General features: G+C 45.2%; 1 protein-coding gene across 1 annotated transcript in view; it reads right to left on the bottom strand.

Moving 5' to 3' along the window:
- ADAM23 (ADAM metallopeptidase domain 23) overlaps positions 1-22,667 on the bottom strand; it is an 842,294-nt gene that overhangs the window by 489,813 nt on the left and 329,814 nt on the right. Inside the window, exon 4 of the mRNA XM_069225976.1 lies at positions 15,829-15,892. Within this exon, the coding sequence (XP_069082077.1) occupies positions 15,829-15,892 (64 nt within the window). The remainder of the gene's footprint in view (positions 1-15,828; positions 15,893-22,667) is intronic.

Genomic DNA, 22,667 nt, shown 5'->3' with positions numbered 1-22,667 from the left:
ATGGCATTGAGGAAAGGATGATTGGGAGGATCAAGGCAAAAGGCATGTGCTTCTACATCTCTTGAATAGCCAGATGCACTCCCATTGCTAGTCAAGAGACTTTGAAGCACTCCATACAGGAGAACAGATCTCTCCCCACATGAAGTATAGATGAGAAGAGTGATTAGAAACCTCACTGCTCCAGCAGCCAAACTTGTGAACATCACAGATGACCTAGTGCTCTAGTATTGTAAAGGATTGGCTGATGTGTGGTGTTGACATTGCAACCCTGCCACGACCTGAACTATTGAGACTGAGTTCATGTAAGAAAACACATTTGTAAGTCATGCCTGGAAGAACGCTAGAGTGGGCATCTTAGTAACCAAAAATGCTGTGAAATATACAAGCTTGCTTACCTGCATACAAGCTTCACATACAAAGAGAGGGATGAGAAGAGAAAGAAGGGGAGCCAACATCCACTGATTCAAGTTCATCTCGATTTGAGATCTCTCAAGCATCAAAAGAAGAAGAAGAGGGCCAGCTTGAGAATCCATGGCAACAGTGGAATCATGGACAGTGTGAGGGAGCAGAGTCCCTAGCAGTGAGTGACAACTGAGATCATAGGTTGAGACTCTGGATACTTTGAGATTCCATAAACACCTAGTGAGCTGAACCAGAACAAGTGAAAGAAAGCTCTTTGGGAGCAGAGAATGGCGAGGGAAAGGCATTAGGGGAAGCCCTGGCATCAAATGATGAACAAGTGACTCATGTGCCAGAGATAACTACTACCACCAAAGGAAGTGTGCGCATATGAACATAAATGGCTAAACAATGAAAGCAAAATAAAAAGGGTACTCTCCAAATTGTCTAGACCAGGAACTATAAATGAAGAGCCTGAAGACCGAGAAGTCTAGAGACTAAGTGAAAATGACTTAGAACAGATATGGATCAAAAGACCAGAGGAAACTAAACCGGGACACAGGTCTTGATTGGACTTACCTTGTGAAAAATGATAAGGAGTCAGATGACTGCTTAATCGAAGCCCACAAACCTCCATGAATTGGGTAAAAGGGTTCATTGGGGTATTTGAAACTCAAAAGATATTCTGATAAAAGACAAAGAGCGAGTTAGCAAGTTTAGGGTAACAGTCTGAGGACCTTAGCGTCCTTAGGCATCTAGTTGACGTAGCTGATTGTCACCCAAGATTTTGAGACAGAGTAGAGAAAAAAGGGTAGGAATAACGAACTAACACATTGTGAATAACAAGATTACAATGTTGTTTAAATGCTCCAAATTTGCCCTAGTAGTTTTAGTGGTTGCCACAGAAGTTTCTATAATTAGGTGGATGTCACAAAACTTGAAAAATGCAAACAGAACAATAACATTTAAAAAAAAACTCCTGTAGGCAAAATTTCTCATGTGACCCAGTTTGGGTCTGTTTTCCATTATAGCTGATTATATAAAGTTAACGAAGGTTGAGAACTGTTCTGTTTGTTCATAGGAGGCGTGGCTAGACACTGATTCAGTAAGACTTGAGCTCCGTTGCTCCCGCCTGGTAAGCCCCAGCCACAGTAATCCCACCACAACACAGCCCCTGGCCATATCCCTGCACCCCTCTGGGACCCTGGAGGTGGTGGTGATGCACAGGGGGCTGTAACAGCACGTACTGGAGTCGCTGAGGAGAGTCCTTGACAGGTAGGCATCCAGACCTGTGCGCGCAGCACAAGATGGCGGTGCAGCGACTAAGCAGACCTGAGACTTGCCCACCCTGGGCAGCAGCGCTGTGGAGTGGAGCCTGCTAGTTGTGCACCGCAGGAGGCCGGCTCCCTCCAACTTGGTGAGCGACAGTCAGATGAGGAGCCCTACACAGATGGCAGGGCCTCTTGGCTGAGCAGGTACAGTGGAGCGCAGTTGCCAGCCAGAGACCACTTTGGGCCTACAAAATGGGCGAGTGCTTAACTGCGCGATATTCACCACAACCACCAAGTGTTCTAACTCTGTGCAGGTAGGGGGCTTGAGCTTGCTGAATGAGAGGCCAGCGTGGGGTGGATAGACAGGGAACCGCCCCCCAAGGGGAAAGACGGTGATCAACAGCGTGGCCCTCGGGGAGCCCGAAAAGAGAGGCCTGCAGGACGCTGTTGGTGACTAGCTGGAGGACTGCATTCCCTGAGCTCCCCCCAGACATCTGAGGAGGGGAGGTTAGCAGGGCCTTTCAAGTGCCCCTGGGCACCATTAGAGGTGCTGCTGCCATGCTGGTGGATCAATGGAGGCTAGCAACAGGGGAAGACACAAACAGGGCTGCCCATCTGCCTAATCCCTGACAGGGCCCCTGTAGGTCAGCAGTTCGATCCCCAGGAGAGTGGCATGATCGTAAGGCTTGCTCTGCTGTAGTGTGCTGAGGACCCCCTCCTGGGTCCTGCAAGCCCTTGCGGCTTTCATTGTGCCTGTGCTGCGGCGCTACAGGGCCCCCCGGAACTTTGAGAAAAGAGCACCTTATGCAGGGCTGAGGCCGTCCCCCTTGGACTTGGATATTTACCCCTGAGACTGGCACACGACTGGGACTAAATTAATTGGTGGGGGCCCTTAACTGACTGTTCAACTAAACACTACAGTGAGGGGAGGAGGCCCCCCTGGAACAGCACTGCTCCTGCCTTCCCCAGTTGATCTGCTGCCCAGGCCTGGTGTGAGGCAAGAGGCAGAGGCCTACACCGCCCGTTGCTGAGCGAGCTACTGCTGCCCACTCCCCACTTTGATTTTTGCACCTGCTATCTCAGAGCTTAGTGGGTCAGGGGTCGGTGACCTCTGTGATTGGAACCTGCCCCCTATCCCTCGCAGGGTGTGCCCTAGCACAGACGGTTGTAGCCCCAATGCACATCAGACAAGTGCTCACAGGGGGACCTCCGTTTGGTTCATCAGGCCCCCACTTGGGATGCCGAGGGGGAGAGAGACAAGGGAGGACCTGAGGAGAGCTGGGTGAGTACCACTGCCTTTCAGACAATTCCAGAGAGGTTGTGGCAGGCTTGGCACCCTGCCAATTGCGCAGCCTGACCGTTATCCTGAGGGGACAGACCTGGACCTGTACCACACACCTTGGAGGTTTGGACTCCCGGGGATTCTAACGGGAGTCCTTTTTGTGAGCATTTAAACACCCATACAGTGCTGAGCTCAAAGCAGCAGGAATGAGATCTTGGAGGAACGGGTGGTGACCATCCCTAAAGCAGCACTGATCCTGAGGTGAGGCTCACTTGCCACTAACACCTGCAAAGTGGGGGCAATGGGCAAAACCTCTAGGAAGCGCGACCCAGGAGCACCTACGTTGAGTCACAGGGAAGCCCGAATGGGGATGACCCTTCCGCCAAATGCTGAATCCAATAATGGCCCTTCCCTACAGGACATATTACAGGCTATCACAGCCTCCAGGGAGGCCACAGAGACTAAGATCGATACATTGGGGGCTGATCTTAGTATCCTAAAGGCTGACCATAGGCTTTTGGCAGAAAGGGTCAAAATGGCAGAAAGATCCTCAACAGACATTCACCTAGATGTCATCAGTCTGCAAGAGAGACTCACCCTCAAAGAGGCCAAAGTCCAGACACTAGAATATAGGGCAGGCGAGAGCATATCCAGCAGGAACAACATTCAGGTTATTGACCTACATGAGTGCTCTGAAGGGCAGGATCTCCTAATGTTCTTGGAGTGCTAGTTGCAGGAGGAGGTGGCCCTGGAGGGCCTATCCCCCCTCCTTTGCCATTAAAAGGGCACACAGATTCCTGACCCATCTGCCTCCACCAGGAGCACCACCGCGACCTGTAATGGAGCATCTTCTTCACTACAGAGAGCGGGATCACATCCTTGCTCAAGCCAGGAGGAGAGATGACCTTTGGATAGACACCCATAAAATTATAATCTTTCCAGACTTAATGAAGGAAATCCAAAAGCAATGAGCCACATTTGTTGACGTTAAGTGAGTGCAGTATTCCTTGCTGTTTATAGGCCGCTTATGGGTAATCACTCTGGAGGGGACCCTCGTCTTTCATACTTCACAGGAGGTGTGGAGCTGGACTGAGATGAATCCGTGAGCGAGATCCAGACCAGACTCGCCGTGGAAAGTTTGGAGGCTGAGAGGGAGAGCACCGCACAAGAGAGAGCTGCGAGTGGGAACTCCCACCAAAGCTGAAGATCAAAGAGAGCAACAATGTGCAATCAGGGAAGTAGCAACTTTGAGTGGCAAGGGGCTGGAGTCTCCCTCATCGGAAGGACTGGCAGAATCCCGAGCCCTGGAGCCCTCGAGCAGTGATAGTGTCAGTGCTACTGACCTCTCCACTGAAGAACTTCCTGAAGTAGCACCACGTACAGCAGACGATCTGTTTTGACCCTGTTGATGCACTAATACAAATCTACTGTTTAATTGTTGAAAGATGGAATGGTTCCCTCGGGGGGATTACCAGCCCACTTAGGCCTGGGGGATGCTACCGCAACGATCCTCTGTGGTAATGGGGGTATTCAGTACAGTAATTGTTGCAATATATGTTTTTCTCTGTGTTCTCGGACGGGGGGATCCAAGTGGAGGGGCAACTTGATGGTCACAAACCCTCCTTGATTGAGTGTTTCGGTGGGCTCTCCCACAACTGCCAATTGTTTCTTTTCTGGTCAGTGTGGATGGGGGGCTTTGTCCTACTTGTCCTGGGGAGGGGGAGTTTTGGGACATGTTGTTGCTGTTTCTGTTTGAATGGATGTTTAGGATTAGTGTGTGGCTCACGAGGAAGTCCACAGTTTATTGGGGAGGGGCTATTCATTTCTGGCCAAATGTTGAGCACTCAAAGGGGTCTTCCAGGCTTACTATATCACATATTAGGCCTATGCAAAAGGGGCACTGATTTGGATTCACTCTGGGGTCCCCTTCCAATGCACGTTCCAGATGCTATGTGTTGGTGTCTGGATGCCTGGTTTGTTGAGATGTCATCTTTGGTAGTATCTATGGACCCAATGCTGAGCAGGCGGCCTTTTTTGGGGACCTCTCTAGGGCCTTGGCTTTGCATTTAATTGGTCCGGTCATTCTGAGGGTGACTACAATTGCATAGTGGTCATAACTTTAGATCACTCACATCCTCCCTTGCAGGATTTGCCGGTGACCCGAGTGGCCCAGGTGTTTGCTGCTTGGCAGATGGAATGGGAGTTGCTGGATATATGGCATTGTCACAACCTGGGAGTTCTGGATTATTCTTTCTTCTCCTCCCTCCATGACTTACACGTGAGGTTGGACACCTTCCCGTGCACGCCTGCAATTCACGAACGGGTGGTCTCTGCTGAGTATCTCTCCCATACTATATCAGACCACAACCCTCTGTTACTAGGGCTGAAATGGGGAAGAGTGTGCTCCAGTATCCCAACATGGAAGCCCGCATCCTAAGGCGCTCGAGGACCCGGTCTACCATGGCACTATAGGTTTGGTCATCACATGCTATTTTGAGGACGATGCGGGGACAGCTTCTATTTTGCAATTGGAAAGGGAGGCATTTAAAACAGCCCTTAGGGGACGCTGCATTGCAGAGTCAGTGGAGGTCTGGAGGACTCTTGGGGCTGAGTTCATCCAGGCAGAAGTAACCCTGCGTGACTGTGAGCAACGTACACCTGGCCATCCTGAGGTACAGCCCAAGCTACTGAAGGCTACAGAGAGAATAAATGGTGTGGAACCATGCTGAGAAGGACCGGGTGAGGACTCTTCCTGTGTGGCTGTGAACCCGGCTAAGCTGGGATCGGTGATCGTGGAAATGGAGGCTGTGGTAGGGGATACAGTGTGCCGGCAGGAGGACATTAATCGTGAGTTCAGGGACTACTATACTACGTTATACAGCAGCAGTGGGAAGCTGCTCTGACTGAGAAAGAGGCCTTTCTGGCATCATTAGCGTTACCTATGGTCTCGCCTGAGGTGGCTGAACACCTGGGCAGAGATATTACCCTACCGGAAGTGCGAGCTGCTCTGAAATCCTTGGCCCAAAACAAAACACCGGGAACGGACGGATTCCCAGTGGAATTTTACTCCACCTATGGTGAGAGCTTGGCCCCCAGATTGATGGAGCTGTATAAGGCGGCTTGGGCTCCCGCAGTCTACCCGAGAAGCCCTCATGGTGCTCCTATTGAAGCTGGGCAAGCTGGCTACTGACAAACAATCATATCGCCCATTGTCCATCATGAATACTGACTACAAAATCTTGGGTAAAATTCTAGCCTCCAGCTCGCTCCCCCATATGGCCGCCCTTCTCCATCATGATCAGGCCCGTTTTATCCCAGGTCACAACACAGCTCACAATATACACAGTATTCGTGCAATTTTGGAGGCTACTGCAGACAAAGACACTAATGCAGTGATATTCGCCATCAACATTGAGAAGGACTTTGATAGCCTGGAATGGCTTTTCCCATATAGGGGGATGGAGAGCTTTGGTCTGGGCCGGGGGTTCATTTCCTGGATGAGGTAACTATATACAGATCCCTCAGCCAGAGTCAGAACAAGGCATACGATTTCGGAGAGCTATCGAGAGGACCACCCATCAGGGTTGCCCCTTATTGCCCCTGCTGATTACAATGCCAATGGAGCCCCCAGCATGCGTTTCCAGGACCAGAGAAATAAACCAAGGCCCTGTAATGCCTGACCGGATGCATCGTATAGCATTGTATACAAACAACCTTTTGCTTTTCTTACAAGGGGCTGGATTGGATTTGGGGGGTGGAGGGACCTACTTGACCATTTTGGCAACCTATTTGGCCTCTGAGTTAATTCTAATAAATCATGTGTATTCCCCGTGCGGCCCACTGGACTGCCTCTGGAGAGATCGGAGCCTTTACATTGGAAGCCTCTTTGTTTACCTTACTTAGGGGTCTACATTTATTATAAAGCAGAGGACCTCCTGGAGGTAAATGTGGGTAGAGCTGTCCGAGCTTTAAGGGCTAGTACTGAGTTTTGGTGGATGCTTCCCAGTGGCGGGAAGGGTGGCACAGCTAGAGATAATTGCCCTCCCCTGCCAACTGTATCTCTTTGGTACATTGCCAGTGTGGATACCCCGAGCTCACTTTCGAGACTTAGACTTGATAATTAGTAGCTTTCTCTGGGGTGCGGGCCGCCGTAGAGTTGCTTTAGTCACCCTCCAGAGGGCCACACTAGATAAAGGCCTGGCAGTCCCAGACTTCGAGTCCTATTATCTGGTAGCACAGTTACAGTGGGTAACGCAATGGGTGGCCAGCATACTTACCGTAGGTAGAGAGGTGTCCCCCTCGGCCCTGAACATTGAACGGCTGGCGAGCCTTGTTCTATGGATTACACACCATAAGGCCACAGACAATCATGAAACTCAGATTATGCGGCATTGCTGGGCCAGGAGCCAGCAGAGGGTGCAAACCCATGTCCCTTAATCCCCAGTTTTTTCATGAGTTGCCACATGGCGTGAAGTGGTGTGGACTGGAGGAGTGGGAGGCGGCAGGGTCGAGGACACCAGGGAATTTGTTCGAATCTGAGGTGTTCTTCTCCTTTTAGGAGCTTAGCCAACAGTAAGGCTTATATCAAGGGCACTTTTTCTTCATAGAGCAGTCACTACAGCCATTTGCAAGCAATGGACTCAGGGCCTGGTGGAACCAATGCAATCAGACAGTTGTCAGTATGTAGTGACTGCTTCTGGAACCTTCAAAGTGGTGACTTGCTCATACCGTAGACAGAGGAATGACATTGACCAGCCACTGTTGAGATTGAAAGTCCACTGGGAAGAGGATTTAAGTACAGACCTCCCAGATAAGGACTGGGAATACATACTGAAGTATATGGCTAAGGCTACCAGAAATGCCAAGTTTAGACTCATTCATCTTTTTCATCCTAATGAGGGCACACCTTACCCATGGCAGAATCAATAGATACTTTGCCACCACAGGCACAAAATGTCCATGATGTGCTGAGGTGGGAGCAGAGTTTATTCAAATGTCTTGGGGTGTACCCAACTGACAGATTTTTGGGAAGCCATCACTAGCAGGTTGGCCAAGATGACTGAAAAGGGAGATTCCCTGCATCCCAATTCTTGTATGCTACACAAGTTTTCCCATGTGGCCGAAAATAGAGTCACTAGTAAATTCTTGGACCAAGCATTCATCCTGGTTTAATGGGAAGTGAAAGGCTGGTGGCAGTAGGGATCATTATCCGAGGGGCAGCAGCGCTGCCCTGTGGGATAATGATTCCCTCCACCGTCAGGCTGCCTGTCGGAGGCAGCCTGGCGGTGGAGGAGGGCCACCATAGGCGGCCCTCACTGTATTCAAAATATGGCAGTTCAGCCCGCCATGCCAGTGGCGGTCTTTTCACCCGCCTCCAGCATGGCGGGCTGACCCGCCTGGGATCATAATGACCCCCTATATGTTCATAAACAACTAGCAAAATGTCACAGCACCCCCTTTTTTCCTTTCATCTCCTGTTGAGCCTCCTATTAAATGGCCAAATGAAAAAAAGGTATTTGAACGTTACGCAAAGGTATTTGGTACTTCTCTGAGTGATGAAAGGAGAACTGGATTATTGCTCACCTGTTTGGGCTCGGAAGGTCAATAAGTGTTTGATCATCTTTTATAAGTTTCCAGAAAGTGAAGCAATAGACCTTAATGAGTATGAAACTTGCACACGCAAGCTAAACATTCACTATCTTCCCAAGGTGAGCACCGTTCTAGAACGATATTATTTTGGGAGGAGATTACAAAGAGAAGGGGAATCCATAGAAAATGTTGTAACAAACCTCAGACATCTTGCTTCTTCATGTAAGTTTGCACTATTGACTGATGAAAGAATTAGAGATCAGTTCATGCTAGGTTGTAATAGTGAAAACGTTTGTGAAGAATTATGGCTCAGGGATGAACCCACTCTTGACGAAGTCTTAACTATTACAAAAAGAATTGAGCTTTCTCTGAAATGTGTAGAGGTAATTAACCCCTACTGTGCCTAGGATGAGGTGATCTCGTCCAAGGCGCCGGTTCCCCGGTGCCTTGGATGAGATCAGCTCGTACTGTTACACGACTCAAGCCGGACATCAGACCATGTGCTTATGGTGGCGAGTTAATACACCCGCATGGATAGTTCATAGGCTTGATTGAATATAAAGATTGTTTTACTTCTGGAAAGGTATATGTATCTAAGAAGGGTGACAGTATAATAAGTTGGTTGCATCAAAGAGACTTAGGTGTTATGTTGGACCCCAACAGTGAAAATCCTATTGTGTTGAAAGACACCATTCTTGTCAATGCTGTAACACAAAGGTCTGCAGAAACAGATTTAGCATTACAACAAACTTTGTGTGAGGAATTTCCCAGTGTCTTTAGGAATGAATTAGGGTGTTTAAAAGGGTATCAACATAAGATAAAAACTTTTCCAGATTCAGTTCCTGTTTGTAGCAAGGTAAGGAGTGTTCCTGTAAACATAAGAAAAGAAATGCTGTGTGAGTTAAACAAACTCAAGGATCAAGGCATTATTGAGTATTGCTTGGTTTGCCCCTATGGTTGCTGCCAGGAAATCCAATGTTTCACTTAGATTATGTGTTGACCTCAGACAATTAAACAAATGTGTTGTGGTTGATAGATACCCATTACCTAATATTGCTCAATTACTCATGATGATTGGAGATGCGAAAATCTTCGGTACTATTGATCTTGCCTCAGCATATCATCAGATACTACTTGATGGGAAATCTATGGATCCAACTGCTTTCATAACACCATTTGGTACGTTCAGGTATACCAGACTTCCTTTTGTCTTAATTTTGGCTGCTTCTGTCTTTCAGAGGGTCTTGGAGAGAGTGCTTAAAACTTTGGAAGGAGTCTGTGTATATCAGGACGATATTTTGGTGTATGGAAAAGACAATGTTGAACATGATGCAAGGGGCAGGCAGGTGTTAAGGTGGTTCAGTGATCATATTCTGTCTGTAAAATTAGAGAAATGCAAATTTGGTACAAAGACCATTGCTTACTTAGGCTACACCATAACTGGTGAGGGTGTCATTCCTAAGGCTGATCTTGTGAGTACTATTCAAGAGATGGTTTCACCCACTACCAAAGAAGAACTCACGCATTTCCTGGGTATGGTTGAGTACTATCATAAATTTGTTAAACATTTGGCCAAATTACTTACAATATGAGGGGTCTTCTAAAGAAAATTATGGACTTTGTGTGGAGTGATGAGTGTGAGAAAGAATGTGAGGCAATCAAAGATAAACTAACCCTAGCTCCCAGGCTTATAATCTTTGATCCAAAAAAGAGTTCCATGATTACAACTGATGCCAGTCTCAAAGGTCTTGGAGCAGTTTTACAACAAGGTGGGTGTGATCCACAAAACACCATTATGTCTTTATCAAGAAGCCTCAAAGGCTCAGAATGCAGATATTCGGTAATTGAAAGAGAAGCTCTTGCTGTGCACTTGGCCATTAAAACGTTTAAAACACTAGTATGTGGTACTACTTTCATTGTAAGAACCAACCATAAACCTTTGTGCGAGGTATTCAATACAAAAGGAATTGACTCAATTTCATCTAGAATATCTAAGTGGGTGGTTGACCTTCAAGAATATAGCTTTGAGGTAAAATACATCCCTGGAGTGGTAAATGTGATTGCAGATACCTTGTCTAGGTTGGTAAGTGAGGATAAAACTAACCATATAGATAATGTGATGAGTATACAGATTGTTTGTGTGGAATTGACCATGAAGTAATATCAGAAGACAGGTAGCATGAAGAATTAAAAGAAGATCCAACGCTACAAAAAGTAATGGATCTCATCAGTAATGATTGGAAAGACAAACACCAGGGTGGAGAACTGTGTAAGGATTTTTAGTTGGTCAAAGACTAGCTGGCAACCAAGGATGATTTGCTGTTACTCTGCACCAGATTGATTCCTCCGGCTAAATTAAGAGAAGAGTTAATGAACATGGCCCATAGCTGTCACTTAGGCATCTCCAAAACGAAAGAAACTGATGCCAGTGTGGGATTTATTGAAAAATGCACCCAGGCGGCACCTTAGAGATAACCCCTGTATGTTAGTCAAACTGCTAGTGCAGGACTGACCAGTCTGTGCCAGCCTGCACTTTCAGACAAGTTTCTGACCACATGAGGTTGGAGCCTTTATGCTCTTGGTGGCCAGAAACAAAGCCTGTCCTGAGTGGAGGTGCTTCACACCACCCCCCTGCAGAAACTGTAACACCTGGTGGTGATTCTCAAAGGCTCAAATGCTCCCCAGGACAAAACCACACCTTTGGCAGCACGTCCGGTGGGAAAATTAGGGAAAGCAGGTAGGACTGACCACCCCAGCAGGGACCACCCCTAAGGTGTCCAGAACTAAGTTTGCCCCCTCCCTGCAGAATCCTCCATCTTAGTTTGGAGGGCAGGGACCAATAGGGTTAGGTTTGTGTCCCTATCCCCAAAGGGAGTGGACACGGAAGGGTGTAGTCACCCTCAGGGACAGTAGCCATTGGCTACTGCCCTCTGATCCCTGAAACGCTCCTATATCCAGGATTTAAGGGCTCCCCTGAACCCAGTTCGTCAGATTCCTGGCATCCTCACAAGATAGAAGAAGGACCGCTAACCTGAAAACCCAGCAGAGAAACGGACTTGGCCCCAGCCCTACCGGCCTTTCTCCTGCTTCAAAAAGCCCTGCAAAAGAAAGCAACACATCCTGTGGGTCTGGCAAGCCTCCAGAGGACTGCCTGCATCACAGAGGACCAAGAACTCCCATGGACAGCCGCCCTGTCCAAGACGAAACAACATCTAAGGACTCCAGAGCCTCCCTGGATCCACGAGTCCTGACCACTCTGCATCCAACGCCCACTGCCCATGTCCAGGTGGCCCAACTGACTAGAGAGGACCCCCAGGTGATGACGAGTGAGTGCCCACCCTGGGATGACCTCTCCTATCCCCCACGACGACGCCTGCAGTGCGAATCCAGGGGACCCCCCTGACTGCTACCAGACAAATATACACATCACCAAAAGGTACAATGCACCCGCAGCCCCCTGGCCTTGGGGAACACGAGCTCCAGTGCAGCAATGTTCAGCAGGCAGCCCTCCTACTTGTCCAGCCTTTGGTTTTATGAAACTGACCCAGTGGACCCAGCCTGCAGCTTCTAAGTGACACCCTGGGGCCCCTCAGAGGAAAGTATTGGGAGCCCCATGCTGTGTTTGCACCCTGCACCCGGCCGCCCCAGTGCCGCTGAGGGTGTGTGTTTGGTGCTTACCTGTGGCACCCCCCGGTGCTCCTCTAAACCCCCCAGGTCTGCCCTCCAAAGATGTGGCTACTTACCTGCAAGCACGTCTGAAATTGAGTGCCCTCGGTCTTCATAGGAGCCCATGTTAAATTTGCCTCAGCTTTCACCTCTGTAGCCGGCCCATGTTGCTGGTGGTGGGTGGTTGGGGTTAACTTGAACCCCAACCTGTGGACTTCCTAACCCCCAAAGACTGGAACTGTAAGTCTTGTACTTACCTGCAAATCGTACTAACTTTTCTTCCCCCCCAGTACTGTTTCTGGAAATTACAGTGTCAACTTTTAAAACAGATTATTGCCATTTATTCAAAAACTGCACAACTTGCTGATTCCAATCAAAGTAATATTGATACATATGTGAAATACTTATTTATTGAGTACTTGCCTGCAATTTGAATCTTTTGGTTCTAGAAATAAATTAACAAAATATATTTTTGCTATATAAAAACAATTGGTCTGGAGTTGTCATTGAGTGTGTGCTTCTTCTCTTGTCTGTGTGTGTTCAACAAATGCTTTGCACTACCTTCTGATAAGCCTAACTGCTTGACCACACTACCACAAAAGAGAGCATTAGTATTATCTACTTAACCTCTGATAAGACTCTGTGGACTCTGTGCACACTATATCTCATTTTGACATAGTATATACAGAGCAGGCTTCCTACAATCGTGTTACACTGTGACAAGGCTGGCTCTCTCATAGGCTAACACTCATTAACACTATTACATCTTATAAGTGCATAATTCAGTCTGGTAGTAACTAAAACGATGGTTAAAGGATTCATTTTAATAGTAAGTTATAAAACATCTTAATTGTCAAGTCGGATTCGAAACTACTATTTTGGAAAATACACTTTCAAAAAGTTTTCATTTTCCTGCAGTGTCCAGCTGTAACATGAGCCCTGATGCCTTCCCTGTGGTGAGATATGAATTGCTTCTAGACAGTGGAGAAAGGTCCTTGGGAGTAGGGTGTCTCTCTAGTCAGGATAGCCTGGGAGTGGTGCCCAACCCCTTTCTGAGACTCAAAGGATGTCCACTGTGCCACTGTCAGGTGACTCTCATCTCTAGGCCTGTCTTCCCTTTGTCTCTCTGTCAGGCGGTCAACAAACCCAGTGCGAGTGGAGAACCTGATCAGAACTGGTTTAGGGAATGAACAAAATCTTGACTACCCACAGGCTGGCACTGGGCATAAAAGTGGAACTCAAAGAACTCCCCTTGAAACACTCCTGGATCTTGGAAGACTAAAAGAAGGGCTGCCAGAAGTGTCTCCAAGTGTACGTTTGTTGACGTATTGTTTGACCAACAGGGACACAACTTCCAGAAGCCTTTCCCTGTTCTGGCTCCGCTAGCCAGTACCAACTGGACCTGCCCTGACACTGCTGCTGGCCTATGTTGGAGTGAGTCCTAACCCCCAAGTGGTGCCCACAGGTCCTGGACCCCTGGCTGGGTTCAGAATGTATTCCTCCTGTACTCAAACTGAAAGAATTAGGACTTAGAAACATTTTGCTAACTTTCTGCCTGGAGAACTGATGAGTAGTGTTATCACAGTTGAAGCCACAGCTATCGATTTTGAATCACCATTTAGCCAGTTTGCTGATTTGCCCCACTGAAGGTTTGCCTGGCTTCCAGAAATGTTTCTAAATTCAAACTTAGAGGGCTTTCTCAGGACTGATGCCGAGCAGCATCTCATTGATGTTGAGGCCTCTATGGGCCTCTGTTTTCATTCTTTGCCTGCTCCGAACTTTCCCGCATTCATTGACAACCTCACCAAGATCCCACTCTTCAGCAACACGCCATCATGGAGCCCTGCTTCAGATCCAGCTTGCAGCTTTACCCACTGCCAGCTGATCGATGACTACTTTTTCTCCATAAACATTTCTAAGTCAGAAGGTAAACTTTCCATTGGGAGGAACCTAGTTGCTGTAACTGAATCGCACTTCTTTGCAGTCAACTGTAACTTGTAACTTAGACCCAGTCTAGTGCGACCAGATAACTGCAGTTGGCGCTTTGGTCATTTGGCACTATTTTTAATTCAAACTTTAAAGATATGCATATCTCTAAATCTGCTTATTGGATTTTTGTCTTTCTGTTGTCGTTTCACTTATTAAAACTGACACTTGAATTGGTTTGGGATTTTTCTAGTGTTGTGTTTTCATTTTATTACTGTTTGAGTGCTGCGTAAAACATTTACATACTGTCTCTAAGTTAAGCCTGACTGCTTTGTGCTAAGTTACCTGAGGGTTAAGCACAGGTTTATTTAGTGACTCTAGTAGTTCGCCCTGACAAGGATTGTGATTTTTATTTTATGAGGGTTTCTCATCCACTTAACTAATACTCCAATTTCTTGCAATTACTCTTTGAAGTTTGGTTTTGTCCCATTTTGGTTGTCTGTTGTAGGTGGTGATGTAATCATTCAAACACAGTGAGAACACCAAAGGACTCAAGACATTTTTGTGATGAAGTGTCAGCAAATGGGGAATTCCATTTAGTTGTTGCAGAAAAACTAATTGTTATTGTGTCCTTTGTAGTACCTTTAACTGCTTATGAAGTGTAGAAGGAGTTAGGCTCCTGGTGTATTTTGTAATGTTATTTCTCAGTCTGAAGGTCATTGCTTGCTTTTTTGTTGGCGTGGGTGGCTTTCCTACAGGAGCAGCTACCTGTTCAGTGGCATGCTCTGCTTGAGGTCCTCTGTTGGTGTCGCTAGAGTTCTGTGATCCCAGCTCCCGGTATGGGCCTAGGCCCTTGACCATAGTATGGTCTATACAAGCTTACTTTTGTTCTTCTGCTAAAATATTACCATCATGCTGTATTTACTCACTCTACAGCAAATCCCAGAGCAATGTTCAAGGACCCTACATGGATGACCCTATATAGATCTCCATTGGCCATACTAGTCTAATCTTCTGCCAACCACATAAAGACTAGCCAAGTATTTTTACAGTTTATCTCTTGCCTCCTTTTCAAAATACATTCATTATCCTCGTAGAACATGGGAAGTAAGATACTCAAAAGATGTGATGTACAGGGCACTGTAGGAGAAAGCGTCTCTTTTTGGTTTAATATTTTAAACTGAATTGGTTAATCTTAATTCCACATATATAATCAATCAGTTGGATTTGATTTCTGGTCGTGTACCCACCAGCTAAGAGGTGGCATCATACTCCCTTCCCTAATGCTTTTACCTGAGACTCAGCGAATCCTTGGAGTTACTCTGTGGCTTTCTGAGGTCAGGGGAGGCGGACATGAGTGCTATGGATGTAATATTGAGGTAACATAATCTCAGCCACTGAAACCACAACTTTAATGGGTAGAATTGTTATTTATTTAATTTCAATGGTAAGTTTGTTTTCGAACAAAACTAGATGTCTCCGCTAGTGTATGTTGTTTTAAAAGCCGAGCTTAGCATGTCACAGAAATGTCAAAGAAACGTTATGGCACATGCACACCCACAGACACTTTCACACATTGACACTACAAACATAGACATATTTTACTTGTTGAAAAATATACGAAGATTCCAATGAGTCCATTGATAGTTTGCTAAATGGATCAAATCATTGCCGCATGCGCGAGTGTGTGCATACCTTGCTTAGGTGCTGCTTTCCGTCTTCATAATGAATCTCGACGTAATCCGAGGCCAGCAGGTCACTGTCAGAAAAGAGAGAGGGGGGGAGTGAGCCATGAAAGGTTTGTAACGTTATTACACGCTGTAAGCGGTCTCTGACATTTCTATGGCACAGCCTGAAACAGTATCTTCTCATAAAGAGTAAATTCTACCAAAACTATTTTGGCAACAAGCGTTTACTCCTCACTTGGCATTTACATATACTTATTTTGCATATATATGAATTTGTTCAAGGACACGTTTGGGGTGTCCCATCTGTAAAAGTCCTTTTCGCACCCCTCTCCACTGCACCACCCCACCCCACCCCGTAACCCACCACCAGCGACAGCTGCAGCCAGCACAAACAGACCCTGCAATCTCAGGTTAGGAATACGTTTTTACTTACTTTTGTATTTCTTACAAGTATTTGCATTTCCCCGGGTGCTGTGTTTCTTTAGATTTTTTCAATGCAACATATTATGTATGTGTACTGTGCAGTGCTAAAAGAATCAATCTTATGCAGCTGTGTGAGATGATTTGTGGGTAGGCAATGTTTCAGAGCTGTGCTCTTCAAGCCCAACTTAATGCGAAAGTCTCCCAGTGCCTGACAGTGGGTCATAAACGGATTTAAAGCATCCTCATCCAATCTTTGGCCTATCTGCAGAGTGCAAAGACCACAGTCAGGCGTGCTGATTGGAATGGTAATTATATGTGAAAGCGTGTGAAGGAAGTACACAGCTTCTAAAATATTGACAGGGCAAAAGTTAGAATAAAATTATGTGTATAGGTGAGTGAGTACAGTCCACATGGGGGACTGGTGAAGAGAAGAAGATGCAAGGTACTTGCATTAAAGATTGAATATCGGGCGCTGAAGACGAAAGAGATGAGATGAGTTGTGAGATGAGCAGATTGGGTCTTTCAGAAACCTATGAGGAGAAAAATAGTGTGAATATCTAACAAAGATACTCCAGAAGATAGTGTTGTGAAAAGGAAAACTTGGAGTGATTCAGACATTCTGAAGACCTTGTCGCTTCACCACACCACAGTTGGATTAAAAAGTTTAAATTTGGTTCTGGGTGAATATATATATTGTGTGTATATAGAAATACATGTTTGTATTTACAAGCACAGTTTTAATGACTGCCCATTGTAGATGGTCCAAAGGGTTTTCACTGCGGTTCCTTGTGTGCCCCCTCCTAAAAATCGCGCCTAGACACAACACTCACTATTTTTTAGCACAGACTTTTTAAGTCATGGGCAAAATGGGCAATTGTCCAAGGACCCCAGTCCCTAAAGGTCCCTGGGAAAGTGAGCTTTCTCCCCATTCCCCATCTGTCCATTTCTCCATACCAGCTTTTAACATATTATTCAATATTGTTTGGCATCATGGGTCATGACAACCTGGTTTATTTACAAAATGTGTGTACAAAATGGTTTTGAAATTTTCGGTTTATTTACAAAATGTGTTTATTTATTTCCAGTTCCTGAATTTTTCCCTGTATCCTCTGTGGCTATATTTCCAGTGTATTTGGTCACATTGTATTATTCTGTGGGATATCCACCAATGTCCTGAAATTAAATACCCTGGAAAAACTTGTTGGGTTCTCTCTTAGTTCTTATGTCGAGTCTTGTAGGGATTCTGGAACCTTGTCTCGAGACTCGACATAAGACTGGAGAACGGTTGGGATGGCGACTGTGGCGGAGGTATTATTTGCTGTTCTGCATTATTGTTTATTCCACTTAAAATAAACAGTACTTACCAGAATTGAAAAAGGAGCTAGATAGATTGTGTGATCAACGCATAATTGAGAGGGTGGATGCATCAGATTGGGTGGCCCCCATAGTGATTGCTCGTAAGGCCAATAACTCTATTCGCATGTGTGTTGATTTACGTGACCTCAATGCACAAATTTGGGTGGATTGCCATCCATTGCCTAACATTGTTGAAATCCTATCTATTCTAGATGAGGCCAGCGTGTTCAGTTTGTTGGACATGACATCGGCTTAGCATCAAATTAATCTGCATCCTGAGTCAAGGCATTTGACAGCTTTTGTTACTCCGGAAGGTTTGTTCCAATTTAGACGCTTGCCATTTGGTTTAGCTTCAGCTTCTGCGGCATTCCAGAGGGTGGTGGATAGTTTATTTGGAAGTATGGAAGGTGTAATTGCTTTCCAGGATGACATTCTAGTCTTTGGCAAGGATCAAGCACAGCATGATGAAAGAATGGAACTGGTATTATCTTTGTTGAATAAAAAAGGGATTGTTCTAGGGGCAAACAAATGTAAATTTGGTGTATCTAGTATTGATTATCTAGGGTATAAAATTTCTAAACGTGGTGTGGAACCAAAGAAAAAGCTGGTTGAAGCTATTGAAGATTTTCAGTCTCCTAGTAATAAAGATCAAATTAGATCCTTCATGGGTCTGATTGAATTTTATTCAAGGTTCGTTCCTAATTGTGCAAGCAAAACACATAAAATCAGATCTCTTTTAAAGAAAAATGTCAAATTTGACTGGTGTCTGGAGTGTGAACAGGAGTTTACAGCCATTAAAAAGGAAGTAGCAATGGCAATTCTGTTGAAGTCTTTTAACACAAGGGACGAAATAGTAATAATGACGGATGCCAGTCAACTTGGATTGGGTGCTGTTTTAATGCAGAAGAAAAATGGTAGGGATGAAGTGGTAGCCTTTGCCTCGCGTAGTCTGAGAGGTGCCGAAGAAACTTACTCAACTATTGAAAGGGAAGCCCTTGCATGTAGGTGGGGCATTGTGCATTTCAAATCGTATCTGTGGGGTGTGCACTTTACAGTCAGGATTGATCACAAACCCTTAGTGCAATTGTTTTCTACCTCTGGTGCGCATCGACCCACTCCCAGAATAGCTAAGTGGCAGTACAGATTGCAAATGTATAACATTCATGTGGAATATGTCCCGGGTGCAAGGAATACACTTGCCGATTCCCTTTCCCGTCTTCCTTGCAAGAATGAGTCAGATGAGGAGGAACCAGAAGAAGATGATGTCCTGGTATGCTCTATAGTGTATCAATTGGGTGGTGCGGTGACGGAAGATGAGTGGAAGCAAGCGTGTGGAAGTGATGAACAATTGAAGGAGGTCATGAAGGGCATAGTGCAGGGATGGTCTGTATGCAAGTCTGAACAGTGTGAAGTGTACAAACATGTTTTTGAGGAGTTATCTATTGTAAATAACGTGTTGATGCGTGCGGATGTAATGGTTGTACCTAAGGATTTAAGATACAAAGTATTGTCCTTGGGACATGAAGGACACGTAGGTATGCGAGCTATGAAAAGGAGAATAAGAGAGGAATTCTGGTGGCCTGGACTGGACAGAGATGTAGAACACTTCGTGAGAGATTGTTTGGCCTGTGCTATCAGTGACAAGTCTCAAGTTGTCCTGCCATCCCCTGTTGAAGCTATTGAAGTGCCTGGGAAAGCCTGGAGTAAGATTGCAGTGGATTTGATTGGACCTGTCAATTTGCTCAATGGGCAAGTGGAGTGTGGTATAGTGTTAAATAGACTTTTATAGTCGTTGGCCCGAGTTTAAGTTGGTGAAGGTACCTAATTCTCATAAGGTCATTGAATTTTTGGAATCTGTTTTTCTCAGGGAGGGTATTCCTGATGAGATACTTACCGACAACGGCAGTCAATTCACATCTTCTCAATTTTCTGATTTTTTTTGGTGCTCATGGGCATTAAACATGTTAAGACTTCACTTTATCATCCTAGGAGTAATGGTCTTGTTGAGCGCTTTAACAGAGTGATTAAAGAGAATATGCAGTTGGCCAAAGCTGGAGGGTTAAATTGTAAGGATGAGTTAAGGAAGTTGTTGTGGGCAGTGCGGACCACACCCAATGCAGATACTGGTGTGTCTCCTTTTATATTATTGAAGGGAAGAGCTCCTGGAACTAAGTTGAAAAGGAAGTGGATGGGTGAAAATGGAGTTGATGAGGGATTGATTGAGAAAGTGAATGAAAAAAGGATTTCTGCTCAGAATAAATACAAAGATGATTCTAGAAAAACAATTTGTATAAAGGTGGGTGATTATGTCAAAATCAAGAGTGCCCGCATTGTTCAGAAAGGTGAATCTAAATTTTCTTATCCTAAGAAAGTCATCAAAATTTGTAAAAATGCTGTTAAATTGGAAGATGGCAATTGGTGGAATAAGGAGAGGTTGTCCTTGGCTTGTGATGTGGAACTTTTGAACAAATCTTTGAAGGAATCCACCAAAGTAAATCGAGAAGCAAGAAATGACCCACGTAAGGACAAGGATTTGGAAGGTCCTATTAAGAAGGAGTGTGAGACGATGGACATGAAAAGAAGATCCTCAACCAGGAATAGGAGGCTTTCTAAGAAGTTTCGTGATTTTGTACTTTTAGTTTAACAAAATATGTTACGTGTTTTTGTATATGTTTGGGTGTAACTTTGTATGTGTTAAAGGGAAGGATATGTTGGGTTCTCTCTTAGTTCTTATGTCGAGTCTTGTAGGGATTCTGGAACGTTGTCTCGAGACTCGACATAAGACTGGAGAACGGTTGGGATGGCGACTGTGGCGGAGGTATTATTTGCTGTTCTGCATTATTGTTTATTCCACTTAAAATAAACAGTACTTACCAGAAACGAAGTCCTTTCAAAACTCCAGCTACTTATCGTGAGAACCGTCTTTCCTTGAAAGCAGGTGATTGGATAGGAAGCCCTAAATGCCTTCTTGTGGGGACTTGATATTTAACATCAGCTTGTATAAGCAAGGATTATATACAGGCATTATTAATATATGTGATTTACTGTTATATTACTTACAGCAATTATTATATTGGCAAATTCTAACCTCTAATTGCTGTAAAGCTGCAAACTAAGGGTGATTTATTTTTATTGCACCTCCTGTCAATAGGCAAGGCAAATGATTTGTTGCATTATTTTAGACTATTTTAGGTGTCATGAAGCCGTGATTTAATGTTTTTTTCTACGTAACCTAATTGATCAGATTAAAGTATTTAACTGTCGAATTCGCTACCACTGATTAAGGTAATGAGTATTAAGTAGAGAACAATACAAACGAAATTGACACTTGGCTCTTTAAAGTGTATTATTCTATCCCACTTCAGTGAAAATGCTACTGACATCACAAGCATGTAAGTCCGAGTTCGCACTGACATCATTAAAACCAAGGGTCTCAGATAGACCAACAGATATTTCAAGCAGAGTCGCACCCACTATGCTACCTTGCCCTAATGTTGGATCGGTACCGACTATACCTACTACAGTTGTGTCCTTTAAGAGTCCTAAAATGCAATTTATCCCGAGGCCACAGCCCAACACTGGAAAAGAAAAAGGCACAAGCAGGGTTTACCGGGTTTAGTTATTGCATTACTCCAGCATTTGTTTCAAATGGATTATCCAATTATAAGAGATTCAGACTGATGATTTTCCATTATGCATAATACAATCATATGCATTTTACCCAGTTCCAAAGACACCTATTAGTATTAGTGACACATAACAAACCATGATCACTGTGGGTTTCACAGATCATGGCTAGAAATCCTCTTTAGGTTTCGCCTAGGCAGCCAATGCGCTGCCTCTACAAGGCGTGGTGTATCTCATCTGGGGGTATAGTACATGCCCACTTCTTGAAATTCAATCCCTTTGCGTGCCCTTTGAAAATTCTTGCTTTTCTGTGGGAAATTGTTTACATTTATTTGTCCTTTTTTTGGTGTGCTGCTCACATTCATGGGACAGGCCCTGTTACTTGTAGGCTTTCACTTCTGGGCCATTTGTCTCACTTTCGTGCACAATTTTTTTTTTTTTTGCAGCTCAGCTCAGCCTCTGGGAGCAGCAGAACTAAGTGCTGAACAATCCTGCAAGTGAGACTCTTGTGATTCCTGTTTATTCTGCTCCCTCCGTGATTTAAAGCTCAGGGTTTCCCCTGCTCCACCAATGCCGGCAGACTTTAAGAAATCCAGGAGTGCAGGGGGGGTTTCATCACATTATTTGTGTGCCAAGAAAAGCTTATGGTCGTTTCCCACAGTGGGTTACGGGGAACTGTCAGTAACAGTGAGGGTGAAACAGTACATTTTTTTATGCATTTTTTTCTAATTATTCGCTGTTTCCCATCTGGATGGGACTCCTTCAACTCATGTCTGGCTAAGCCTATCCAGTAAGCGAGTGCAAATTCCTGTAGGAACCAGGGATTCCTTCAATTTGCAAGATCCTACCTGCCTAGGTACGCAAGGAGGCACCCTTCCTTCTTCGGCTGGTGCTCTCAGGGCACGTGAGTGAGGGATCAGAACACCTCAATATACCTGGATACATCACAGCCGGGCTTTTATTCAAGGGCGTCTGTGATTGTCACCTACACAGTTGGCAGGATTGTGGGTTATGTTTCTGCTAGCCTTTGTTTACCAGAAACTTTCTGGGCCTTATTTATACTTTTTGGTGCGAAATTGCACTAACGCAGTTTTGCACCAAAATGTTTTGCACCAGCTTGCACCATTGTTTAGCACCAGCTAGGTGCCATATTTATGGAATGGTGCAAGCTGGTGCAAAGGGTAGGCTACCGTAAAAAAAAATGACGTTAGGCAGGTTAGAGTCAAAATAAATGACTTTAACCAGATTAGCATCATTTTATTGACGCTATGGGGCATATTTATACTCTGTTTGCACTGAATTAGCATCATTTTTTTTTCTCTAATTCGGTGCAAAACTAACTCCATATTTATACTTTGGTGCTAGACCCGTCTAGCGCCAGATTTATGGAGTTAAAGTCATTTTTTGGAAGTGGAAACCTACCTTGCCTTAATGAGATGC

The sequence above is a fragment of the Pleurodeles waltl genome, chromosome 3_1, assembly GCF_031143425.1.
Source record: "Pleurodeles waltl isolate 20211129_DDA chromosome 3_1, aPleWal1.hap1.20221129, whole genome shotgun sequence".
Lineage (NCBI taxonomy): Eukaryota > Metazoa > Chordata > Amphibia > Caudata > Salamandridae > Pleurodeles > Pleurodeles waltl.
Note: the sequence above shows the minus strand (reverse complement) of the source record. Positions and strands in the feature narration are given on the sequence as shown.